Raw genomic sequence first — 23,274 nt, forward strand, 5'->3', positions numbered from 1 at the left:
TTTAACATAAATKTTGAGGTTATGTGAAAAAAGTGCGCATGCAAAAGTTATAGTTACTTTCATTACCTACAACATTGCCATAAAAATTTGTCCTATAAGACTTGTAGTTTAACCGGTAATCGAGATAAACCGTTTTTAGCTCTTAGAGTTCCAAACACACTCCTTTCTATATCTTTCCCGATCACAGATCGCCCGTAAAATATTTTTCTCTGAATGTTTCTTAYTTTATCTTTCGTTTTCGATAGGTTTTATCCTACTTTGTTTTTTTTTTTCGAAACTTCGAGTCTACTATACTTCCCATAAATTCGAAAATCTAAATCGAAAGGACTGCGCTTTTGAAGGCTTTGTAGCAGCTTGATTATCAGTGATATAATTTCAAAATTGTTAATCGCTTGTTAATATTTAAATAAATAAAAAAAAAATTTATAAAAGTCGCATAAATATTTGTAAACACTATACATACACATGCACATATAGTATACATATATGAACATTTGAATGTATTAAAGCAAATTGTTGCAACTAAATTATTTGACTGTTGCAAAACTCTTATTTATAAATATAAATACAATATGAGTATTTGTGTAGGGTATATGTTGTGGTACGTTATTATTTGCCAAGTTGATTCTTTTYTGTAAAAGACCGCTGAAGTTGCAGTTTTTGCACTAAAAACGGTTTCAACGTAAACAAGCGCTTTATTTKAAATTTAAGCCGTGTTTGAATCATTTTTTTCTAGTGTGTGCTATATAGCATAGGATAAAGGATACAAATAATTCTAGAAATTAAGAAAAGTTATATTCTAAAAAAAATTTCCACTATACAAAAGAGGTCTAAATATTTTTAATTGCTTGGATTCCGATCCACTGGTTGACATTTTACATCTTAAGGTATTTCTTTGACTTTGATTTGTGCAAAAAAAATTTTTTTTGGTTCCCACCGAACTTAGTMATTTCTTACTGGATTTTCGTAAAAATATCCATTTTTAAGATATGTATATGGAGTGAAAATTACAAAGCAAATGATTTGAGCATTCAAACAAGTGATTTTAGCTCGCACATTGTGTGTCGCTCATACGCTATGGTGTACTATATGAATACAGTGCATTTCAATGCTTAACTTACAGTGCGTATAACTTTTAAGGGAATGTTTTCATGAAAAATTTTATGAAGAGCTTTTTTGTAGAACGGTTTTTTAATATTAATAATTTTTCAAAATTGTAAATTTATTTGTTTTGGAGATAAAAAAAATTTATTGCACATTATCAAAAATCCCATGTAAATTAAATAAATATGTAGGGGAAAAGTAAGGTTTAGGCGCGCTTATTTACGTTGCAACCTGTTTTTAGCGTAAAGTCTGAAACTGCAGCKGTCTTTTGCAGGAAAAAAATCAACTTGAGCTACAACGCACACCCTAATGTTGCACTACTTACGCTTTAGCTGTACTAATTTCTGCTGTTATCGTTRGTGTGTGTTTAATGGCATTCATTGTGGTACCTCTAAATTCTCTAACATTTACAATACAACAATTTGTACAATCTACTTGAATAATATTAATAGCAAAGTAATTATCAAACAAATGTTAAATACAGGCATAAACATGCATACATACACGTAAGACTATCGGTATTTGCATAAGTGAAGAAAAAACAAAAAAAAATACATACATACATGATTAATTTAAACAGCTATGAATTGTTAAAGACTAAAATATGCAGCGGAAATGAACTATTATGCATTTAATAATATATATTTATATACATACATATGTGTACATATAGTAAAACATAAGCGCATAAAACATACAAAACCACACACAACTTGATTACATGACATGAACAYACATGCACGCTAATAACAATAAATGCTAAAGGGCCACACAGTCTTTTTTGCAATTCAAGCACACAATTGCATACAGCTTAGAAAACATACATATGCATATATACATATATAACAGTACACAAAAACATATATCTCCCAGACAGACCAAAGTATGTATGGATTAACTGAATAACACCAAACTGAGCGCATTGCTCCCCTGCTGCAAAWACAGTTTTATATACCTAAAATATTTACATAGATATATAACAACTGCATAACATACAAATACACATGCGTATGTATGCGTAATAGTTTAAATGWGTAATATTAAACTATTAAAAATTTATTGATGATTATATTATATACATATATAATATTATTAAGCGTTCTACGAAAAACTATTTAATGTGTTCTGCATGTTCAAACAAGTTTCATCAAAAAGCATTAATAAAGTGAAATTAATTAACTGAAAAAAATGGTAATCTGAAAWTATGTTATTGTTTTTGTTGTGGAAAAAAATACTAATATAATATTTGCTTCTGATGTAAACTTCTTACTTGCTAAATTCTCGCTAAACACAATTATGTACACACATACAAACATATTTTATGTTAACAATTGTTTCTTAACATTKCCTGTTTGAAAGACACTACATTACAATGACAAAATTTTATTTTAATTACCAAACACTTACATATTTCCTAACCAATTTATTACGCCCCAACTGAAAATGACAAAGTTCAYTTTTTTCATTTATTTTTTTCACACATTTACTTTCTATATAAAAGCATATCTTTTAAATTAAAAATTTACAAAACTTTTGGTACTTCCACCAATTCCTCCAATGGCTTRGGTGGTGGGATTTTATATTCTGTCTCAGGGGTTTCGTAAATCTTCTCCTCTTTTGGCTCGACAACCGATACATTGTCGGGCAGTGGCTTCTTGGGGCCGATCTTGTTCTTGGGATCATAGGGCAACATAATTTTCACCTTAATACCCAAAACACCTTGACGCAACAGGACGTGACGGGTAGCTGTTTCAACGTAATCGTTGCATGGATCACCAGAGTGGATCATCAGACCGTCAACGAATTTCATTGACTTGGCACGTTGACCGCGCAATTTGCCGGATACAACGACTTCACAGCCTTTGGCWCCGGATTCCATAATGAAACGCAATACACCGTAACAGGCACGACGCACCGCCAAACCTCCGGTCAACTTATAACGCAAAGACTCAGCCTGTGCAATAGCGCACAGACCACGAGTGGCCACTTTCTCGGCGTACAATTCGATACGACCAGGCTCGAAATTGAAACGCTTCTGTACCATAGCGGTCAGCTCACGAATGCGACGACCCTTCTCACCCAACACTTGTTGTGTTTTGGTGGCCATGATGATGATTTCAGTGCGGGCGGGGGTAACACGGACCTCAACTCCAGAGTAACCATCCTCGGCGAGTTCACGAGTTAAGAACTCGTTCAATTCAGCCTTGAACATGCCATCGGCAACGAACTACAAAAGTAAACAACAATTTTAATATTTAATAAACAACAGTAATTCATCATTTATATGAAAATAATTAAATATCTCCTTAAACCGCTCGCTTACAATAGGAGCCACCCAGTTGACGTTTGCACTTTGAGGTTAGTTTTCATGAAATTTTTTCATATTAACAACAATTATAATTTTTAACTTTACTTTCCCCATCACTGAGTAGCATGAACAAAAGTTCAACGTAATAATATCTATAAAATCATTTTMTTTTGGTTACCTTGCGTTTTTTCGAGATATTAAGGCTCATTTTGTATTAAAAACGTCTCGCACGGAACGTGGTCAAACAGAAAGAAAGACGCACCGCTTTACCAACCACATTGCAGTCAAATAGAACTGCATTATCGTCGTGTAAACGTAAATGTTATCGATAAATTTTGTACAACAGGAATGTATAGCACGAAAAAAGATTTTTCTTAAAAAAAAATTTAGAACTAATGAATTTAAGCATATCAAAAATATAAAACGTTTCTATGAAAAATAGTAATTATTTGTTTTTTTTTTATTTATTTTTGTAGTTGTTTTATTTTTTAATAATTTTAAATGCTTAAAAATGCTTTATGCAAAACCTTTTCAGAGATAAATTGAGAAACACATTTTTCATCTGTATAGAAAATATTTTAATATTGACTATAAATTAGAAATTTAAACTTGTTTTGATTATAAAAATTTTTTAGTACACTTCATATGCTAAATGAAGTTTATTTCCGGTGATTAACCCTTGTTGCAAAAAGTGAGCACATTAGAGAAGTTTAGTTATAATATTTTCTTCTGTCTAGTAACGATTATTCAGAACTTCCAATAACGGTTAAAAAATAGTAATAAGTGGAAATATGCAAAGTAGAATTAAAGGGGCCTGATGCACATATTTTTTTCAGATAAATTAATGTTTTTCAAAAACAACCATCAACTTTAAACAAACACTTAATTCTAATTTTGGTTTCGATGCTTTATATATGCGTATATTTTAAACAACAGCAACTCCAAAAACTTTTTGAGCTCTATATTACGAATATTTTAAGCTTACTATATATGATTTTATTATATAACGTCAAGCCCTTCCTTACTCTTTGCTTCGTGAAAACTCCGCCTTTAAGGTGCAAATTSAGCTACACCCACGTAAGCCTTTCTAATTGTACGTAGGCGTAAACTGATTCATTATGATTAGAATTTTATCTCAGAACTTTGCATAATCAGTGTATTTAAATTATTTTAAGTTTTCATTAAACTTAATTATTATATAAGTTAAACTATCTGGAATTTATTTTGTAGTTTGGGTAAAAATCAATAAATGCATGAAACACATCCAAAATAGTAATAAACACATCTGCAATACCAACCTCTACGAATAAACCTAACGAAATTATGGCACTGAACGAAAATGTCGGCCGAGAAAAACGACGCATAGTAGGCGTCGTCATCGTTTTATTGAGCGTATAAATAGAAGTTGCAGGAARTTTTTGACTCATTCGATATCAGTTTGGTAAGCTTCATAACCGGCTACTCCGAACGTCGATAACTTAGATTGTCCAATTTCTTTGTGATTTCTTGTGTGTATTATTAAAAACTAAAAACTCAAAATGGTAAGTTAAATAATGATCTGCAAAGATTTAATAAAAATTGTATAAGTTCGTGGCGAATTGAAGGAAAAGGATGTGGAGTATTGGTGAAAATTAAGGAAAAGTGTAGTGATTACGGCAAGAGAGAAAACGTGATTTGATGACGTTAGTAAAAATCTAAAAAAGTAAATATATTTTTAGAAAAATTTTGGTTTGCAAATTATTAGAAAGTACGAAGGAAAAACTTGAAACGAAAATTAAAACCAGATTTTCTTCATCGGAGAAATCTGGAACATCTACATACATACATATTGAGCCGGTGACCGCACCCAATGCAGTAAGCGTTGACGCTGACTGCAGCGCCGTTGAGCTACGTCATTTCGTAGCCGAACTTTTTTTTCCGGAAGCAAATAAAGACCAATTCGTAGAGATTAGTAATCATTTTTAGGATCTGAGGTTTGTTACTTTATCGTAAAGTAGTAAAAGATTATTTAATTTAAAAAATAATTTCACCTGTACTCAAATGTGCTTTCTCCACTGACTATTGCTAAATTTGGTCCAACTACGATATCTAATAAATATTTCCTCTCTTTATATTTCAACAGCGTGAATGTATTTCCATCCATGTCGGTCAAGCTGGTGTCCAGATTGGTAACGCCTGCTGGGAATTGTACTGCTTGGAGCACGGTATCCAGCCTGATGGCCAGATGCCTTCTGATAAGACTGTCGGCGGTGGTGATGATTCATTCAATACCTTCTTCAGCGAAACTGGAGCCGGCAAACATGTTCCTCGCGCCGTATTCGTTGATTTGGAACCCACTGTAGTTGATGAAGTCCGTACTGGTACCTACCGTCAATTGTTCCACCCTGAACAGTTGATCACTGGTAAGGAAGACGCTGCCAACAACTATGCCCGTGGTCACTACACCATTGGTAAGGAAATCGTCGATTTGGTTTTGGATCGCATCCGCAAATTGGCCGATCAATGTACTGGTCTGCAAGGTTTCCTCATCTTCCATTCCTTCGGTGGTGGTACTGGTTCCGGTTTCACTTCCCTTTTGATGGAACGTCTCTCCGTCGATTATGGAAAGAAATCGAAATTGGAATTCGCTATCTACCCAGCCCCACAAGTGTCGACTGCTGTAGTCGAACCATACAACTCGATTTTGACCACCCACACAACACTGGAGCATTCGGACTGCGCATTCATGGTTGATAACGAAGCTATCTACGATATTTGCCGTCGTAACTTGGATATTGAACGTCCTACTTACACKAACTTGAATCGTTTGATTGGCCAAATTGTGTCATCTATCACCGCTTCGTTGCGTTTCGATGGTGCCCTCAATGTGGATTTGACTGAATTCCAGACTAACTTGGTGCCCTACCCACGTATTCACTTCCCACTGGTTACCTATGCTCCTGTAATCTCTGCTGAAAAGGCCTACCACGAGCAATTGTCTGTTGCTGAGATCACCAACGCTTGCTTCGAACCAGCCAACCAGATGGTGAAATGTGACCCACGTCACGGCAAATACATGGCCTGTTGTATGTTGTATCGTGGTGATGTTGTGCCCAAGGATGTCAATGCCGCCATTGCTACCATCAAGACCAAGCGCACCATCCAGTTCGTGGATTGGTGTCCCACTGGTTTCAAGGTCGGTATTAACTACCAGCCACCTACTGTGGTGCCTGGTGGCGATTTGGCTAAGGTGCAGCGCGCTGTCTGCATGTTGTCCAACACCACAGCCATTGCCGAGGCCTGGGCTCGTTTGGATCACAAATTYGATTTGATGTATGCCAAGCGTGCTTTCGTGCATTGGTATGTCGGTGAGGGTATGGAAGAAGGTGAATTCTCCGAAGCTCGTGAGGATTTGGCTGCCCTCGAGAAGGATTACGAGGAAGTCGGTATGGACTCTGGTGACGGTGAAGGTGAAGGTGCTGAAGAATATTAAACAGCGGAATGAAGAGCGTATTGAAAGAAGCATACCCATTGCTGAAAATTTATTTTGTTTAAGTTGAACAAAACTGATGTTCGAATCAAGGAGTAAAACGAATAATTTTTGACGATTATATAAAAAAATTGAACATTGAAAAAGAAACATGCACACGAATACTAAAAAGAAGAGTAAATTAAATGAAAATTGCATTTGAAGTTCAAAAATATGTATTTCAATTCACATGGTTGGGGAAAATAGATGTTAGTATTATAATTAGTTGCCAATTAGAAGATTTAAAAGGAGAGCTGCACATATTCCAGCTACTTAGTTTTTCGTARCGCGTGAGTTCATTGCACCCGAACTGCTAGCTATTTATAGCGTTGTGCTTTGTAGGTCTCGATGCATTTCACGCTTTCTACGCCGGCACATTTAGCTGCTTTCTAGGTAGTCATTAACGTTTTACTTTGCTTTGCTATTACATTCATGCTCAATGCCCATTGCATTGCAGCAACTTCATAATGTAATTATCAGTGATCTCATTATGGTTCAAAAATAAGTTTCTGTAATTAGTTCCCCTGCTGTGGCTGTTTGCTATAGGCGTTTAGTTAGTAGGGAATTACAGCGCCTTTGTAGGCGATCGAAACGCTTTTGGAGATTGTACATATGTATACATAATAGTAATATGTACTCATATAAGAACTATGTACMTAAGTATGTTGGATTGTTTTTTTTTTTATTTTCGTTAAATTAAAAGCAGCGCTGTCAACGTCGTCATTGGTGACTACATCGCATGTTTATAACAACACCAACGTGAAGTATTTATGCGCACATGACATCATCATCAAAGCGTTGGCTGAGCTGAGAAATGTAGATTTCCAAATAAGTCATTTTGTTGTTGAGCTTAAAAGTTATTATTTTCTTATTTTTTATATTTCTATATACTATGTAAATATGTCCAAAAAAGTAGTGTGGACTTATAAAATTACACAAACATATAATTGATTGAAAATAGTAATTTATCGCCAGCTGCAAAGGTGTGTAGTATATAACTACATACTTACATACATATGTAGGTACTACCTAAATATATATATATGTATATATATATATGTATGTATGTATTTCCACATTTCTTGTCATACGCCGGGCGAGGTTATTAAAGTAGGTAACGATTTGTACAACAAACACACGTGGGCATGTATCTACGAAATACACCCTTATTCGCTTTTTCGAATATATTTGTAAGAATATACATACATACATATATAAGGATTTGTTGATTTCATGTATGTACAGTACATGTATGTATGTACATAAGTTTTCACTATATCCTGTATAGCTGCCGCTAGGTAGCCGGCCGTTATATTTACATACATACATATAGGCATGACTCATTGAGTTCTCTGTTTGCCGCATTATCCTTTCTTCTTCAAACGTTCCAACGCAGTGTTTGCCCTCTAAAAAATCAATAATTTTTCCGCATTCATTGCAAATGTGTTGAGTGAGGTTTTGGGGTATGTACTTACATATAATAGTGTTACACAAATAATTAGTACTGAATATTCAAGTTGCACAATTAAGAAAACCTGAAAAAATCATGTGAAATTAATAAAAATTAATCAAATATTTAGCGACATAATATACTTACGGTTCTAATACTAGGTACCATGTATATCCCTGATTTAAAATTACATCTACGTGCTATGCTTTCTACAAGCCTCTCACATCTCTGTTGCCTCAATACCTTCCCATTAAACCAATTTTCTCGAAATTCAAAATTTCTGAAATTTTTAAAAGGATTTTAACTTTAACATCGTTCTATAAGGTCAGGGCTTTGCCATGGCCAACAATTTTTTTTTTTTTTTCTTAAGCCAATCCTTTGCGACCCATCGCTGTGTGCTTAGGGTCATTATTCTGCATAAAAGTCCAGCGAAGGGACATGTAATTTTAAGCAAATAGTTTCATTTAGTTCCTAGAAATGTCTAAATACTGATACTGCTAACAATTAGGACCACGTCATGCAAGGCACTCCATATCATGATATTTCCGCGTGTGGATGGCTGCAAACCAGAACAAAGAAAGCCGGATGTGATTATTCCGAAAAGCGATTATTCCGCTAGTAAAGGACTGAACATCTGGAACTAATAACAGATTTTTTTATTTGAATATAAATTTTAACAAAGGCTAAACGCTGCAAATATGCATTTGTTGGTATGTCTAAATATGTTTTTATCGAAATATTTGCTGTGTTTTCCACGGTTTTATCAAGTAATAGAGTTGGTACTTTTTTTTTAGAATGAAAGTGTACGCCATTTAATAGAAAGACGTGCATATCTACATACAAATACACATATACATATGTATGTGCTCATACTATCATATTAGTACTAATATAATATTATTATTACTAAATTTACTTGCTTAACTATGTTCTTTCGAAAATTTGTAAGCAGCTATTTTACTTTCTAACGGTATTTCAGCAAAAACATCATTTAATAATTAAGAAATTACGTTAAAAGCGAACATCTGSCATTTTCGTTCATTAACTTATTAAATTTTTGGTTTGTTTCTACTTAAACGAGTAGAAGTCGTGAAAGGTAGATGCATACATACATATACATACGTACGTACACACATGTGCAGTTAGTTGGCTGCATAGCGTGCTCTCAAAGCATTTCCATTTTGGAAGAGTCTAAAATACAACTTACATCTCCATCTTTCAAAATAGATTTATTAAAATGGCGACGTCAGCGAAAATAGTTCAACCTAAATGTTTGTGAAAAACATTTATGTATATACATACATACATACATACATATGTAAATACACATGTATATGCATTTCTATACTTAGGAGCGGCTAAAATGTGGAAAAATATTGGGTGAGAGCTACAAAACCGCATCAACTGGCCARTGATGCAAGAAAAAATTCTCTGCCATTTAAAGTCAAAGACACACAAAACAAAAATAACGTCATACAAATATATTTATTATACATATACATAAAATACTAGTTTCTGAAAAGCTATCCAAGTATGGCCACTGCGGAGGCCGGCTCTGAGACATGCTGTGTGAGCGGATACAGCTACTCATTTCTTCAAATTCAATGTTGATCGTCTTATGGTTATGTTTATATCGTGAATATACTATGTATTGTATGTTTAGGAATATGTGTTACTGTTTTTATGCATGAGTGCTGTTTTGGTGGCAAATTAGTAACATATACCCATTTGAATGACTGCAGAAACTCAATTTGCAAATTATACCTGGTTCTAATCATTAAGCCTAAAGCTAAATTTGGTGATCGTCACATTGATACATATGTATATGCTTAAGACTGCAAAATGGAAGCTACGCGGCGTATCACCGGAAATTTTTGGAAGATTATTTGTGCAAATTTGAAAACAGTTGTCAATAAATCAGCTATTTCCGCTTTTTGCTCAATTTAAATACAGTGATAAACAAAAACACACTAATTGTTAATTAAATTCAAATGTTATTTATTTAATGTGGAGTACAATTCGTACAATTAAATTGTGAATATAATATCATTTAGCTTCCACGACTTATTTTGCAGGAACGAATTCGATGAACCCAATTTTCGYGTAATTTTCCACTAAAACATGTCATAAGTATGTCATGAATCGCACATTCAATATTGACTTCTTCATCTTGAAGAGAGTCTGGTTTATTGCTAAATAAAAAACTCGTAAATACTTGGAAACCATTCAATATCACAATTTCTTAAAATAATCGAATCCTTGCTCTTGTGTATACATATCCAGACATATTTAAATGGTCGAAACGACAATTAGAAATCATATCATCCCTATTGGAGAGATATATGTACATATGTACAGTAAAATTTTGGCTATTAAAAATTGTGAGAATAGAAATATATATAATTAAGACTTTTGGTATTTTTTTCATAGCTGTTATCGAAATAAGTAATTCTCCCAATTCGCTTTAATATAACGAAAATACGAATACTAGGATGAGTTCTCATAAAATCTAGTAGATTTAAATTTGCTTCCTGTTCGGGAACTTGCTATTGCAATAAAACTAAGCATTAAATGAACTGCTTTACCCACAAAAATTGCCACTGGAGTTTTGACATTTCTATTTAATTTTTTCATATATAAGAAATATTTTTATATTATACGTTATTTGGACAAATGTTTTGTGAAATAAGCTAAAATTTTCATCACTCATTTCATAATATGCGTATATCTCAAAAATGAGTATTTTTCGCTAAATCCGTAAATCCACTACTACTATTTGCCTTACCAAAAGACTTATCGATATTTTTGTTTTGTGCACATTTTCGTCGCCTTGTCAATTATTCTYTGTTGTAAACAAATCCGGACTACGGCATAAAACAATTTGCAAGAATCAAAATCAAAGTAAAAGCAAATTATTTTTAATATAGCACAAGCAGCTGTTAATATTTGCAATATTTTCGGAACTCATCAATTTCTTACAGAATTTACCAACTAATATGACATTAACAAAGACTGTGGACCAGGCTACCATTCTCAGTGGTGATCGTTCCAAGTAAGTACAAACGCATATACTAATTCTTGAAATTTCTATTATTCTCTGCTGTTACCGGCATATTTATAAGGAGAATAAATATAAAATTGAGTTAATGCTTTTTATTGTGTTAGATTAAAAGATTTGCTTTGTAATCGTTTGGCTGAGTGTGGTTGGCGTGATGAAGTGCGTCTGATGTGTCGTAATATCATCAAGGAGAAAGGCAACAACATAAAAGTGGAACAATTGATTGCCGACGTTACGCCACGAGCTCGTGCCTCTGTTCCCGATGCAGTGAAAAAAGAGTTACTTATGAAAATCAAGGCAATTTTAGCTGCACAAGAAGGTATCGATTTGTAAATAGAAGTTGCAGATCGGGACACCGAGAATTAACTATTTTAATTATACAAATATATATATATATATACAAAAAATGCTGATAATACTGTTAGAGCATTATTTTTAGTTAAAGGATTATGTTTTATTATCACAATTTGTACTCGTTTTTTGTGAAGCCCTCGTCGTAATTTAAATAAACAAATCTTTGTGTGTACAAAATTTATGAAGCTACATCTTATTTTTTCTTTACATATTTGTTAGTTGTTTAAGAACGTACATTTTTGAGCTGTCTTATACATTATTTGACTGGTGTAAGACACAGGAACACATACGCRTAAAAAGGGTCAGAGAACATTGTACTGACGTCATCAGCTTTATGTGATTGCATTTCTTTATCCAATAACGATAAATTATAAACTATGTTTGTAATGAAATCGTTCCCTACGGCATGTAGGTGTGAAGGTGCCCGCAGAGTGGATGCTTTAAGCCGAGTCGAGCGCATTTTCAAACTATGCAACACGCGGAACTCACACCGCTTCATTTGGTGATCGGTCAAGTAGTCAAGCACTTACTTCTACAAATAACAGCAGGGGGGTGTGGCAAAAGCAAGGTAACCTCGTCCCAGAGGATAGAGGTGATAAGTGGCAATATTCCAGTAGTYCTCCTCCCGAAGCACAGCATTACCAAAACAATTAAATTCACGAAGAAGTTTAAGGTTACCCTCAGCAAYAACAATGAGTGGAACGACTCCACTCTTTAGCTAATGCTAATGCGGCTGGAAAACGTCGGAGGGAATTGGGGCAGGGATCGCGGGTCCACACACCAAGCTCTCCAGGATATTGGACTTTATCAATATGCTGGGGCTAAGTGAGTCCCTGTGAGTTAGGAGAGGGCACAATAGACCTAAGGTCGCGGTGCATACCTCAATTATTTATCTATCTATGCAGCGGTTTGAGTGAAAAAACGAACTGTTTGACGAATGGCGTACTGCAGCCATCCACGTATGAACATGCGATGTCAGTTTTGATGGTCAGAGAAAGGTAAAGATAAAAGATTGCAATCTATTTGCACCAACGACCATACTGATGCATTTAAAAAAGTTGAATTCGTTGACACGAACTTATCTGGTGTCGGAACGTCGCATTATGAGGACCATTTGAACTCGCGAAAAATATTATAATATACACATCCATATTATACAGTTCCGGCACAGCCGTTACGCAATAAAACAGTGTGTGACAACGTTAAAAACGTATAATAATGCTCTTTAATTATTAAATTATTCTATATAAATATATAAAAATGTAAGTATGTACTTTTATTTTAATAAAAAAATAATACTGGAGACACTCATCATCTTCTGCTCTTCTGCTCAGAGCACGGAATTGCAGAGCCCACAGTTGCTCACCGGACACGTCTTCATTTCTTTGTGTACACCCACGCGCAATACCGCGGCCATACCGATCTCCGAATGCGTGGATATGTGACAATGCAGGATCCAATAACCGGGGCTGTCCGTATAAAAACGAAGTATTGTATAACCATAGGCTGGCACTTGCACAGTGTCCTTCAGTGGTGCGCCTCGCTCCCGACGCGGCAATGGAGTGCGACGATCAATCTCTTCGATCTGGAAAGTTAACAAATTCATGTGTTCGTGTATGTGAATGTGGTGGAAATCAAGAACTTATTGCTTTACTAACATTTTGAATGCGATCAGCACCCAATACGCCAATGCCGACCACACGAAATGTATAGCCATGCAAGTGAATGGGATGCGCCGTTTCGGTGGTGCTTGAAATCACGAATTCGACATCATTAAACGCCGGCACCTCGATCACATTCGCACATTTGCACTGACGRCTGCGACAATTCAAGCCCATTGCAGCTTGCTGAGTTTTGTTGCAGAGGAATTGACCAATACCTAGATTGCGTGTCTGAAGGAGAGAGACACGTGACGGCATTGTGAAAGTGATATCGTCCATCTGAAAGAGGAACTGATTTTTGGTGCGCACGGTCATGCTGGTGTAGAAGGTGCGTTGCGGCACGGCCGCCGGTAACGAGCGTTTCTCCAAAGCTTTCAAGTCGACAATTGTGATTAGATTTTCATCATTGTTGGGTGGCTTATCGACGGTATTGAGTTCCTTGCCGCTCGGTTCATATAAATAGAACACCTTCGCTTTTGGTAGCGCACGACGCTTGGCACCCTCGTAGTGTAATACTGCCTCCTGATGTAACCTATTAATTTTGCAGAAGTTGTAGCCCTTAACACGTATCCAATAGTTTTCGACTGCTTGATTTGCATGCAGAACAAAGTCGAAACGTTCGCCGCCATGCAATGTGATCTTGCTCACCTTTACGGGTACAATGTCATTACCATCACTGGCAATGACGATCAGTTCATGATTATCGATGCTTATGCTTACCGGGCAATTGGCCACACCTGCGACGAGTAATAATAAACGAAACGCCTTTGGTATAAAATCATAAAAAATAGTATAATTAATTTTCGTTTACCATTAAAGACTACACGGAAGCGATACCTTCCGCCACGCACAACGGAATAGGTTGAGTAGAGGGTTGGTGTCGTTTTGGTCGGTTTGCTAGCATTAACTGCTGGTACTTTGCGTCCAACACCATCAATTAGTATACTCTGCGGCACTGAGCCTTCCTGATCGTACATCCAATCCTGCACCATGATTGTGTGCTCCGAAAAGTCAAAGTCGTATAGAGATCCATGTACATCTTCCACTTTTGGTTGTCTCACCACCAACGCGCCGGCTATGCCGAAACCTCGTTGATGCCCCACATGACTATGCCACCAATGCGTGCCGATATGATCCACCTCGAAGCGATAACGAAACGCTTGACCGGGTTCAATTGGGTACTGCGTAATATATGGCACACCATCCATATGCGGTGTTTGCCGCTGATGCAAGCCATGCCAGTGTATAGTGGTGATATCATGCATGCTATTGATAACATCAACGACGATCATGTCACCTTGACACACTTCGATTGTTTGGCCGGGTAATTGCCCGTTAACAACCATAACTTCCGTCTTCACGCCATCCGCATACTTGCAATCGTCGAAGCCTTCGAAATCTCGCACAGCGTATGTATCGATATACTCACGCCCACCAACCTTAAAGCGGAATCGTTGTTCGAGATAACGCTCACAACTCGGATTAAAGGTATCGTCGTAGTGCACGACGAAGTAATAGTAGCACGTCATCGACTCATTGGTGCGGCATGTACGTTTACAAGGATGATCGGCGAAATTTTTATATTGACCACTGCGCCAAGCCTTGCTTTCTGCGTATGTTGGCTGTGGAAAGAGCTCCAGCATCTGTTCATATTTGCTAATGTATGCTTGAAGAAAAGATGATTTTTCAAAGTATTAAAGAAGTGTTTCAAGTTCAGTAAGCCTATTATGCGGAGGAAATAATACATACTTATATTAATATGTACCGATAATATATCTACTTATGTAGCTATATGTATATATAGTAGATTTTTAAATGATTCGAAATTGCGATATTATAAAGTTCTCATCTCGACGTCTTATTGAATTTCGTTTTGGAATATTTAGTGTTTTTGAATGATTAAGTCGAGTTCTCAGGCCGGAACCTCGAAGCTGAAATGAGCCATCGAAATTTCCAAGACAAAATTTTATATATTGGAATTGAAATTTGCATCTTCAAAGAATCTTAACAACGTACCAATAACGCGAGCGAAGCGTTTATAAATAAATTGGTTTATATTTCGATTATTATATTGGCCGATCTCTTCTTTCTGACTAATAATATTAAGAAGCCTTCGAACTGCTGACGGATTTTTGTCTGTATATTTTTCATTACGGAGTTTTACTATTGCATGCCCAGATACGAAATTTAATCTCTTAGTTGCCTAAGCAATAGGTCTGAGTCGATTTAAAAAAATTTATTGAACCAATCGTTACAATTCTTTAAAACGCTTCAAAATAGGCACCTGCTGCGACGATATAGCGCTGSCCGGGTGTTTTCCAAGCATTGAAGTCGTYACGGAAGGCATTCTTCGGAACAACCTTGAGAGCTGAGGTGCGTGCTACTTGGATCTCTCTGTCGTTCAAAATGCTTGCCACATCTGGGCTGTAGGACGGCTGCGGAAGCGTTGGGTTGCCGGCCTTGGTTAGGTAGCATGTTCACAAGAAGGCGGTGTGAGCTGTAGCGCTGTCCTGGTGAAAATTCCAATCGGCTGCGATGTTTTGTCGGACACTATTGAGCCTTCGTTTGATACTCTTRAGGACTTCCACGTAAAAGCCGCTTGTTCGTTAGCAAGGAACGCCTTCTACCAAATGCAGTCGGTGAGCGCACGCTCCGAAAGTCCTATTACTTTGCGGACTAACCCTGTTTATTGGTTATGTTTATTTATTGGGTACAGAAACTGTTCCAAAAAAATCAATTGCTCGAAAATTCCTCCACAAACTAGATGTATCACACTGAACTACTCAAAGAAGAGTTTGGAATAGTGTGAGATCATTAAGTCGAGAGAGAGAGGCACTCGTTGAGTCTCTTCAACCATATTTTAGCGTGGATATATTAAGTAAACTAAAGTCAATCAATATATGTAAATAGTTCACTTAAATATTACTTATGAAATGTATGAGCGGTTYGCATTAAAGATCGTCGATCATTTCAGTTTCTTATATTATGGTCCACTAGTAAGCAATTATTACCTTCGTTCAAACAATTTTTTCTTTCCAAAATAATTTTTTTTTTCAAATGAAAATGTATACATCTATATGTATGTATATGCGTTTAACTTCTCAGAGGAAGTGCCTTAAAATAACTTTGTACCTTCACACAGCACCCCAAATATAAATATCGGCAGAGAAACTATTAGCAGTAGGTTCATATTTATTTTAGTCATATATTTTTTAAACTTTTTTGCTAGTCTTTAGCTTTGTGTAAACAACCAGTTCTTCACATAGAAACACTAAATAAATAATATTTTTTAACACTTTTATATATCTAAAATTTTTTCGGCAAAAACCGTCGGCACTTATGCGCCCGCACTGCCGTTACTTGTTGACGTTTTATTTTTAAATAAATATACCGTTACCGTATTTTGAATAACTACTCAACGCGCCCAGAAAGGTGATGCTTTTATAGCTGCTTGTGTATAAATGAGGTTATGAAGTTTTGGTTAAAATGACATAAGTGAGGTTAACAGTTTCTGATTTTCCAACAGTAATCAATGGTTGTGCATAAAATTATAAAACTAAATTTATTTTTTTGTTGCGTTACGCAATRGACTTAATATTTTGCTGTACACTTAGCGATTTATTTTCTATAAAAATTACGCAATTTATTGCTTAAGAAGCAAATCTGTTGCCTTGAGTTACAACTTTTTAAAAAATCTGGACTCAAGTTGTCGATATCAGATCGTCCTAATATAAGCCTATACAAATATGCGCTGAAATTATCACTGGCTACATAAATACATATCCATATGTACATACATATAGGGCGTATACGTGTGTGTACTCATGTTGATATATAAATTTATCTTACCATACTCTTGTTAGTTACTCGTATTACTTATCTTGGCAGAATGATATTCATGCRTATACATATACATGTGTGTCTGAGTATAAAGTTTTCAGAATCGAAATGTGAATATTTCTTACATTTTTTAATTACAACATAAACATAAAGAGAAATGAAACAAAAAAAAAACAAGAAAGTTCCAGAATACTTCTGATCTGCATACTTAGATTCGTACTTATAGTACATAACCTGTAAGAAAAACCCGCAAAACTAATACGGCTTTGTAAACACAAAACACCAACACCAAAAGCTGTGTCAGGATCGGAAAGGACCTCTCCGAGCCGTTTGATACCAAAKGAGGTTTCAAGTRCTACTTCGGACTGAGAAGTCAATGGAAAAGTAAAGTCCTCTCTCAACGAACAAAGACCAAACTCTACAAGGTCTTGTCGTCAGAATGGATGAAAAATTTCTTKCTCTCAGAATATTCGACGCCGTACCCGCAGGGGGAAACAAAACTTGTAGGAAAATGCAAGCGTTCTCGCTCTTGGTGATTGTGTTAAACTATGACAACTTCATATGTGGACTTCAGCGTCTCTGTTTTTTTTTTTTTTGTTTGCAAAGAGTGTGATTTTGGTTAGCGAATTATTAAATAGACTGTTCCTTTTAGTACTACACTCATAGACGATGTAAATGGAGATTGAGCTAAGATTACACACAACACATCATGACAGACTCTTACTTTCTAGTCAACAAAGTCTTTGTCTATAATTATTTCACTTTTTRCTGCGTAGTCTTTTTAAATTCAKGACCTACCTTCTACTTACCCAATAACTTTGATATCATCTAAAGTGGARCCTCAAGGAGACGAGCTATTGCAACAATTTGAGTCATAGGAAGAATTCAGTAAGATGCGAGCAACTCATAAGCTACGAATACAGAGAGCTGATTATGCCGTGTTAGGGTTCATTGTATATATGATATTACGGTATGTACCGTATAAGTACTAGTTCAACCGTTGCAATATCCAAACTGTGTAAATTTGATGTTTTAGAGCAGATTTCATTGCTTATGAAATTTATATTGCCAATTAAGTTTCTTACAATGTACCACATGGGTTCATATAGATTTATGTATGCATGTTTATGCGCTCTGAAAGAAATCTAAATTTGCAAACATGCTTTTCAAATCCGTATTCATTTCGAAAACGTCAATTTTGCTTCCTAAGTATAGTCGCTTTGACTGATGCTTATAGCGGCGCTTCATCATGGTTCTTTGTAATACAATATTTAGCGATTTATCCATATGTACTTATTTATATATGTACATATTATCAAAGTTTGTTGATCAACAATGAAAATCGAGTTTTTTTTTCGAAGTGTTTAGCAGTTGCTTTAATCATTTTATTTCTTTAAATTTTTTAAAGTCGTCACGCTTAATATTATATACTATATATACAATGTGCTTCTTCAAACATAAATTATACAATTACATACGTACGATGTTAGCTGGGTTATATATAAAAACTTTAATTACTATGAGTACTTATAGGTATACGGACAAGCACTAAATATTTCGTTTATTAGCTAAAATTATGTGGTTATMGACTTTAAAACAAAAGAGACTAATTAAAATACAATTTAATAAAAAGGATATGGGGTTTTCTAAAATAGTTTTGGTTAAAATTACAACTTACGCAGCTATTAGGGACAATTGTTCGTTGATTATACATACTTACATGGTAATAACTAGTAGCAAACAATAGCGAGGGAATTTACTCAGATTTTAAAARGAAATCTTTGTTCAGCTAATATAAAATATAAACGCATAGTTATTAYTGAGAATAACAAATTTGATTTCTACATATTAAGGTTACTTTAAAATATACATACATATACATATATGTTTGCTAATTGGCAACTGTGGTATGCGCTTAGAAACAGTTTATTTACTGTTTTTGACTATGGATATGAAGGCTTTTTCTGGTTTTCTCAACCAGCTGACTGTTTATTGTTTACAAGTGGTGATTTTGGTGGGTTTTCTTGTGATTTTCRTATAACTTTTTTATTTTTACTTTTTGAGAACAATATTATATTAATTATATTTGAGTATTTGAAAGAATGGTATATCTTTAGAATGTATTTAATTTATGGAAAAATGTAACCCTTTACGTCTTAGTGTTGCTTTGGTAGTCATATTCGTAAAAAAAAAAAATAATTTCGCATTAAATGAAATGCCGTGATTTATGAAACAAATCTAAAATTTTCATCAGCTGAAATATAGTACAATTCCTCTCATTATAATTTATATGCACAAATATTGATGGCCACAGTTGAATACGAGTACATATAACGGAAATTCAATTTGGCTTCGCAATATCATTATTTCTTATTCAAAAGTGAATTAATGGAGAAATTCGAATTGAATTTCACATTCGGTTCGTCGGCACATGGTGGTTGCTGTCGTTGTTGTTGTGGCGTCAATAACAATTGCTTATCATCATTACGCTGTTGCTGATCATGCAATGCTAACGCCTTATCRTTACCAATTGTTGTCGTTGCTTTTGCCAATGCGCCGCTTACATCCGCTGTCGGCGCTAAATTCACTGATTTCAATTTGTGACGCGGYTTGCGTAAAAACTTTGTTGAAATTGTGAATTTACCTGGCTTGTTGCTTGCTTTTGCAGTGCTTGTTGTGGTACTTGTTGTTGTTGTCAATGCGGTAGTAGCAGTCGTATTTGCTGTTGGCGACAKGAAATCCAATTGCTGCTGTGGCGTCAACAACTCATCGACTGCGTGTTGCTCCACATACGTGTTACGACGATTAGCTTCTGTGGAATTCATTGCCATATAATTATCCATATTATGCCCATCTTGTTGACGCAACATTTCCTGTTGTAATTGTGTGACATAACATATTGTCGAGGACTTTTGCCTGCGTTGCTGCTGTTGTTGTTGTTGTCCATCGAAATAATTGAGAAAATTCTGCACGTGCATCAAATTGTCATTGCCACCAGCCAGTTTGCGCTGCAATTCCACACCCTCACATTCATTGGCATCCTCTTCATCGGCTTCGGCTTCGTAGTCTAACGAACGCAGTGAAGAGGAAATTGCCGAGGATGAGCTGCTGTTCTCACACGGACTACGACTGGGTGTGCGACAGCGGTTTTGTTGTTCAAATGACGCAACATTGCAGTCCAGCGTGTAAATATCACCTKCGTTGTTTGCTTTTGTCGGCGTTTGCTCTTCATCGGAKGAAATTTTAATGGTATCACTGTCGGCAGCTGCTTCTTCGTCTTGTTTCTTCGCATTTTTGCGTAGGTGAATTTCTTTTTGGTGAGCAGTTTGCAATTTCGTTTTTTTTTGCAACTTTGGCTGTTGTCTGGCTGCTTGTTGCGACGCTGCTCTTTCTTCCTTTGTTTTTTGTGGAGTTTTTGCTTTTTTTGACGCTCGTTTTCCGGCTTGTTGTTGGTGTTGCTGCTGCTGGTCTGCCGTGTGCTGTTGTAGCTGACGGCTAGGGCGAAAGGCCAATAAAGCTGCTGTCGATTTTCAGCTGGGCTTTACTAGGTTATCGTCGCGTCTTAGCTGCGACTGTTGTAGCACCGTTAGAATGTTATATTTGTGCGTGTAGAGAAGAAAGTAAAATTAAAATAAAATGTTAATAAACATTTGCATTGAAAGAATTGATGTTATGTTATTATCCAACATTAAACAATGATGTGTGGTTGTTGTTGTTGGTGATTAGTGACTGATGTGGCCTGATGAGAATTTTCATAATTTATGCAAGCAATTTTTTATGTTTTTCATTTCTTCTACAAAATAGTTAACAATAAGTAAGGAAAGGGGGTTAATATTTTTTTTGACAATTTACACGTTTAAGTTTAGCTCAAAATCCCAATTATTTTCATGATTATGATGATGCTGATGATGATGTTGACTGCAAGGTGTTTGTTGTTATAGAAAAAAATTGTTGTTTATCTTATGATAAATCGAGAACAATATTTGACAGTTTGCCAATAGCATGGGCTGACCTAAAAATTATTTAATTTTTTTAGGTTAGGTAACAAAACAAAAATTAAAATGTAGTAAAACTTTAAAATTGTTGTGATTTTTGCAACAGAATTAGCATTTCGCAAACAGTTTAGGGAAATCCTGCTGCAGAAATGGATATAATTTCGGTTTAATTCCGGTTATGTGAATYCGAATATTTGTTTTTGGAAAGACAATTTGGGCAATACCAAAATTTTATATTTAAACGAAGAAACACTTTAACTTCCGCTGCATCGATGCTGTAATAATACCCTTCTCAATTACATTTGTTGCAGCCTAAAMGGGTATAAAGATCTWTAYTTTGATTTTGATTTGTCATTTTGTATGCCAGTTTTGTGCTATAGGCGCCTGATCTGAACAATATGTKCGGAGTTTACAGCATTGCTTAGGTCAATAATATATGCCAAATTGTGTGAAAATTCCTTAAATAAAAAATTTTTCCATACAAGGACTAGATTTTAACCGATCAGTTATATGACAAAGTGTTTTGGCAAATGAGCAGCTTCTTGGAAAAAAGCACGTGCGCAATATTTCTCTCTATATATTGATTACTATATATTCGATATCTCAAAAATGAGAAAATAGTATGAGAACATAGAGACGATTTTGGCTAAATAGACTTACTACGCCACGCTAATCATATATAAATATATTTTCGACGTTTTTTCCTGGCTGTTACAGGACATTTCGTGGCTTACTATACTCTCTTCAGGGTATAAAACTAGCCATCATCAAGTGGTAAAACTGTTTTTAATATTTAAGTAAAAACTAATTTTATAAATAAATTTGTAAATTTTGATAAACAACAAACACTTAAATGTTAATGCTAAAAAGTTGATGAGTTGTTTTGTCTGTTGGAAAGCAATTATTATTCGAATGCTGAATTGGTTTTTGAACATTTCTTTGGAACATTAAACATTTAACAAGCCATCACGCCACACCACTACTACCTGATGATGAGTATAGAGCGAGTGAGGAGTATACGCGGCGGCGGATGTGGGGTGGCTGCTATCCGATGCGAGTAATGTGGTATTACCGGCACCACCGCCGCCACCAACGACACCTCCACTAACGCCACCACCACCACCACCACCACTCACACCACTACCAATAGCATATGTTGTTGTTGTCGTCGCCGTTGTTGACCCACCTCGTGATGCCGCGGTGTTGTTGCTGCTATTCGGATTATTATTATTGCCAATGTGTGGCCCAACCATGCCCACCATACCGCCATTTCCTCCGACGCCACCGAGACGCGTTGATGCAAGTGAATGTGGTTCGACACCTACACCGACACCGATGCCGGCGTTGACGTTGACGTTAACTTGGGCATTGGGATGCGTTTGATGTGCGTGATGTGTATGAGGAGCATGCGTGTGCACGTGCGGTGCATGTGTATGCGTGTGTGCTAGATGTAGCGGATGGGTGGCGTGCAAGTGCGTATGAGCAGCCTGCTGCTGYTGCTGTTGTTGTTGCTGTTGGTGATGATGCATGGCCGCTGCTGCGGCGGCACTTTGTGCTATGTGCTGCTGCTGCTGTTGTTGCTGTGCGGCCGCAAGCGACATTTGATGATGCTGGTGTTGTTGCTGTTGCTGCTGATGCAATGAATGCATGTGCTGTTGATGCTGTTGTTGTTGTTGTTGTTGTTGTGCAAGACGATTTGCCGTCATTGTGGACATACCAACAACAGCGGTTGCTGCGCCACCTGTGGTTGCAGCTGTTGTATRCATGTTGCCAAGKCCTTCGAGATTATTGGGATGCATTGCTGTTGCCAGATTGCCTGCAATGCTGGTTGCTGGTATTCCTGAGGCACTTACATAGCTGGCCGTGGAGTGCCTAAGTGTCAACATAGAACACACAAAAGCAGTTGAAATGTGCACAAAACGCACAAACATAGCGGTACAGCAATTGGATGTGAATGAGCAACAAATATGTGACGGAGTGGAAACAAGCGGTAAGA

At 36.0% G+C, this 23,274-nt stretch overlaps 6 protein-coding genes across 8 annotated transcripts in view; 2 read left to right on the forward strand and 4 right to left on the reverse strand.

Annotated features, from left to right (window-relative positions):
* Positions 1–2,561: 2,561 nt before the first annotated feature.
* LOC108973976 (40S ribosomal protein S3) lies at positions 2,562–3,701 on the reverse strand. Its single transcript, XM_018941543.1, has 2 exons — positions 3,591–3,701; positions 2,562–3,331 (listed from the first exon to the last, which is right to left on the reverse strand). The coding sequence occupies exons 1-2, from the start codon at positions 3,618–3,620 to the stop codon at positions 2,627–2,629; spliced, it is 735 nt and encodes a 244-aa protein (XP_018797088.1). The 5' UTR covers positions 3,621–3,701; the 3' UTR covers positions 2,562–2,626.
* Positions 3,702–4,826: 1,125 nt separating this feature from the next.
* LOC108973975 (tubulin alpha-1 chain) lies at positions 4,827–7,027 on the forward strand. The gene is made up of 2 exons (XM_018941542.1): positions 4,827–4,953; positions 5,535–7,027. Exons 1-2 carry the CDS (start codon positions 4,951–4,953, stop codon positions 6,882–6,884), a joined length of 1,353 nt encoding a protein of 450 aa, XP_018797087.1. The 5' UTR covers positions 4,827–4,950; the 3' UTR covers positions 6,885–7,027.
* Positions 7,028–11,048: 4,021 nt separating this feature from the next.
* On the forward strand, positions 11,049–11,971 carry LOC108973973 (enhancer of yellow 2 transcription factor-like). The gene is made up of 3 exons (XM_018941541.1): positions 11,049–11,271; positions 11,352–11,422; positions 11,536–11,971. The coding sequence occupies exons 2-3, from the start codon at positions 11,367–11,369 to the stop codon at positions 11,759–11,761; spliced, it is 282 nt and encodes a 93-aa protein (XP_018797086.1). The 5' UTR covers positions 11,049–11,271; positions 11,352–11,366; the 3' UTR covers positions 11,762–11,971.
* A 1,090-nt stretch (positions 11,972–13,061) lies between these two features.
* LOC108973972 (laccase) lies at positions 13,062–16,819 on the reverse strand. The gene is made up of 4 exons (XM_018941540.1): positions 16,576–16,819; positions 14,255–15,109; positions 13,441–14,180; positions 13,062–13,367 (listed from the first exon to the last, which is right to left on the reverse strand). Exons 1-4 carry the CDS (start codon positions 16,646–16,648, stop codon positions 13,113–13,115), a joined length of 1,923 nt encoding a protein of 640 aa, XP_018797085.1. The 5' UTR covers positions 16,649–16,819; the 3' UTR covers positions 13,062–13,112.
* A 1,840-nt stretch (positions 16,820–18,659) lies between these two features.
* On the reverse strand, positions 18,660–20,813 carry LOC108973970 (mediator of RNA polymerase II transcription subunit 15-like; the record flags this gene model as incomplete). Its single annotated transcript, XM_018941537.1, has 1 exon — positions 18,660–20,813. A coding segment is annotated over one exon (1,167 nt), but the record flags the coding sequence as incomplete, so codon positions are not given.
* The window catches only part of LOC108973977 (serine-rich adhesin for platelets-like), a 30,185-nt gene continuing 27,680 nt past the window's right edge, over positions 20,770–23,274 (reverse strand). For 2 of the 3 annotated variants that reach the window (XM_018941545.1, XM_018941544.1), the window contains exons 9-10: positions 22,265–23,150; positions 20,770–20,855 (exon numbers count right to left, since the gene is read on the reverse strand). In XM_018941545.1, the coding sequence (XP_018797090.1) occupies positions 20,814–20,855; positions 22,265–23,150 (928 nt within the window). In that variant the 3' untranslated portion in view covers positions 20,770–20,813. The remainder of the gene's footprint in view (positions 20,856–22,264; positions 23,151–23,274) is intronic. The other variant, XM_018941546.1, reaches the window with a different exon arrangement.

The sequence above is a fragment of the Bactrocera latifrons genome, unplaced genomic scaffold, assembly GCF_001853355.1.
Source record: "Bactrocera latifrons isolate USDA-ARS-PBARC rearing strain unplaced genomic scaffold, ASM185335v1 scaffold_511, whole genome shotgun sequence".
Lineage (NCBI taxonomy): Eukaryota > Metazoa > Arthropoda > Insecta > Diptera > Tephritidae > Bactrocera > Bactrocera latifrons.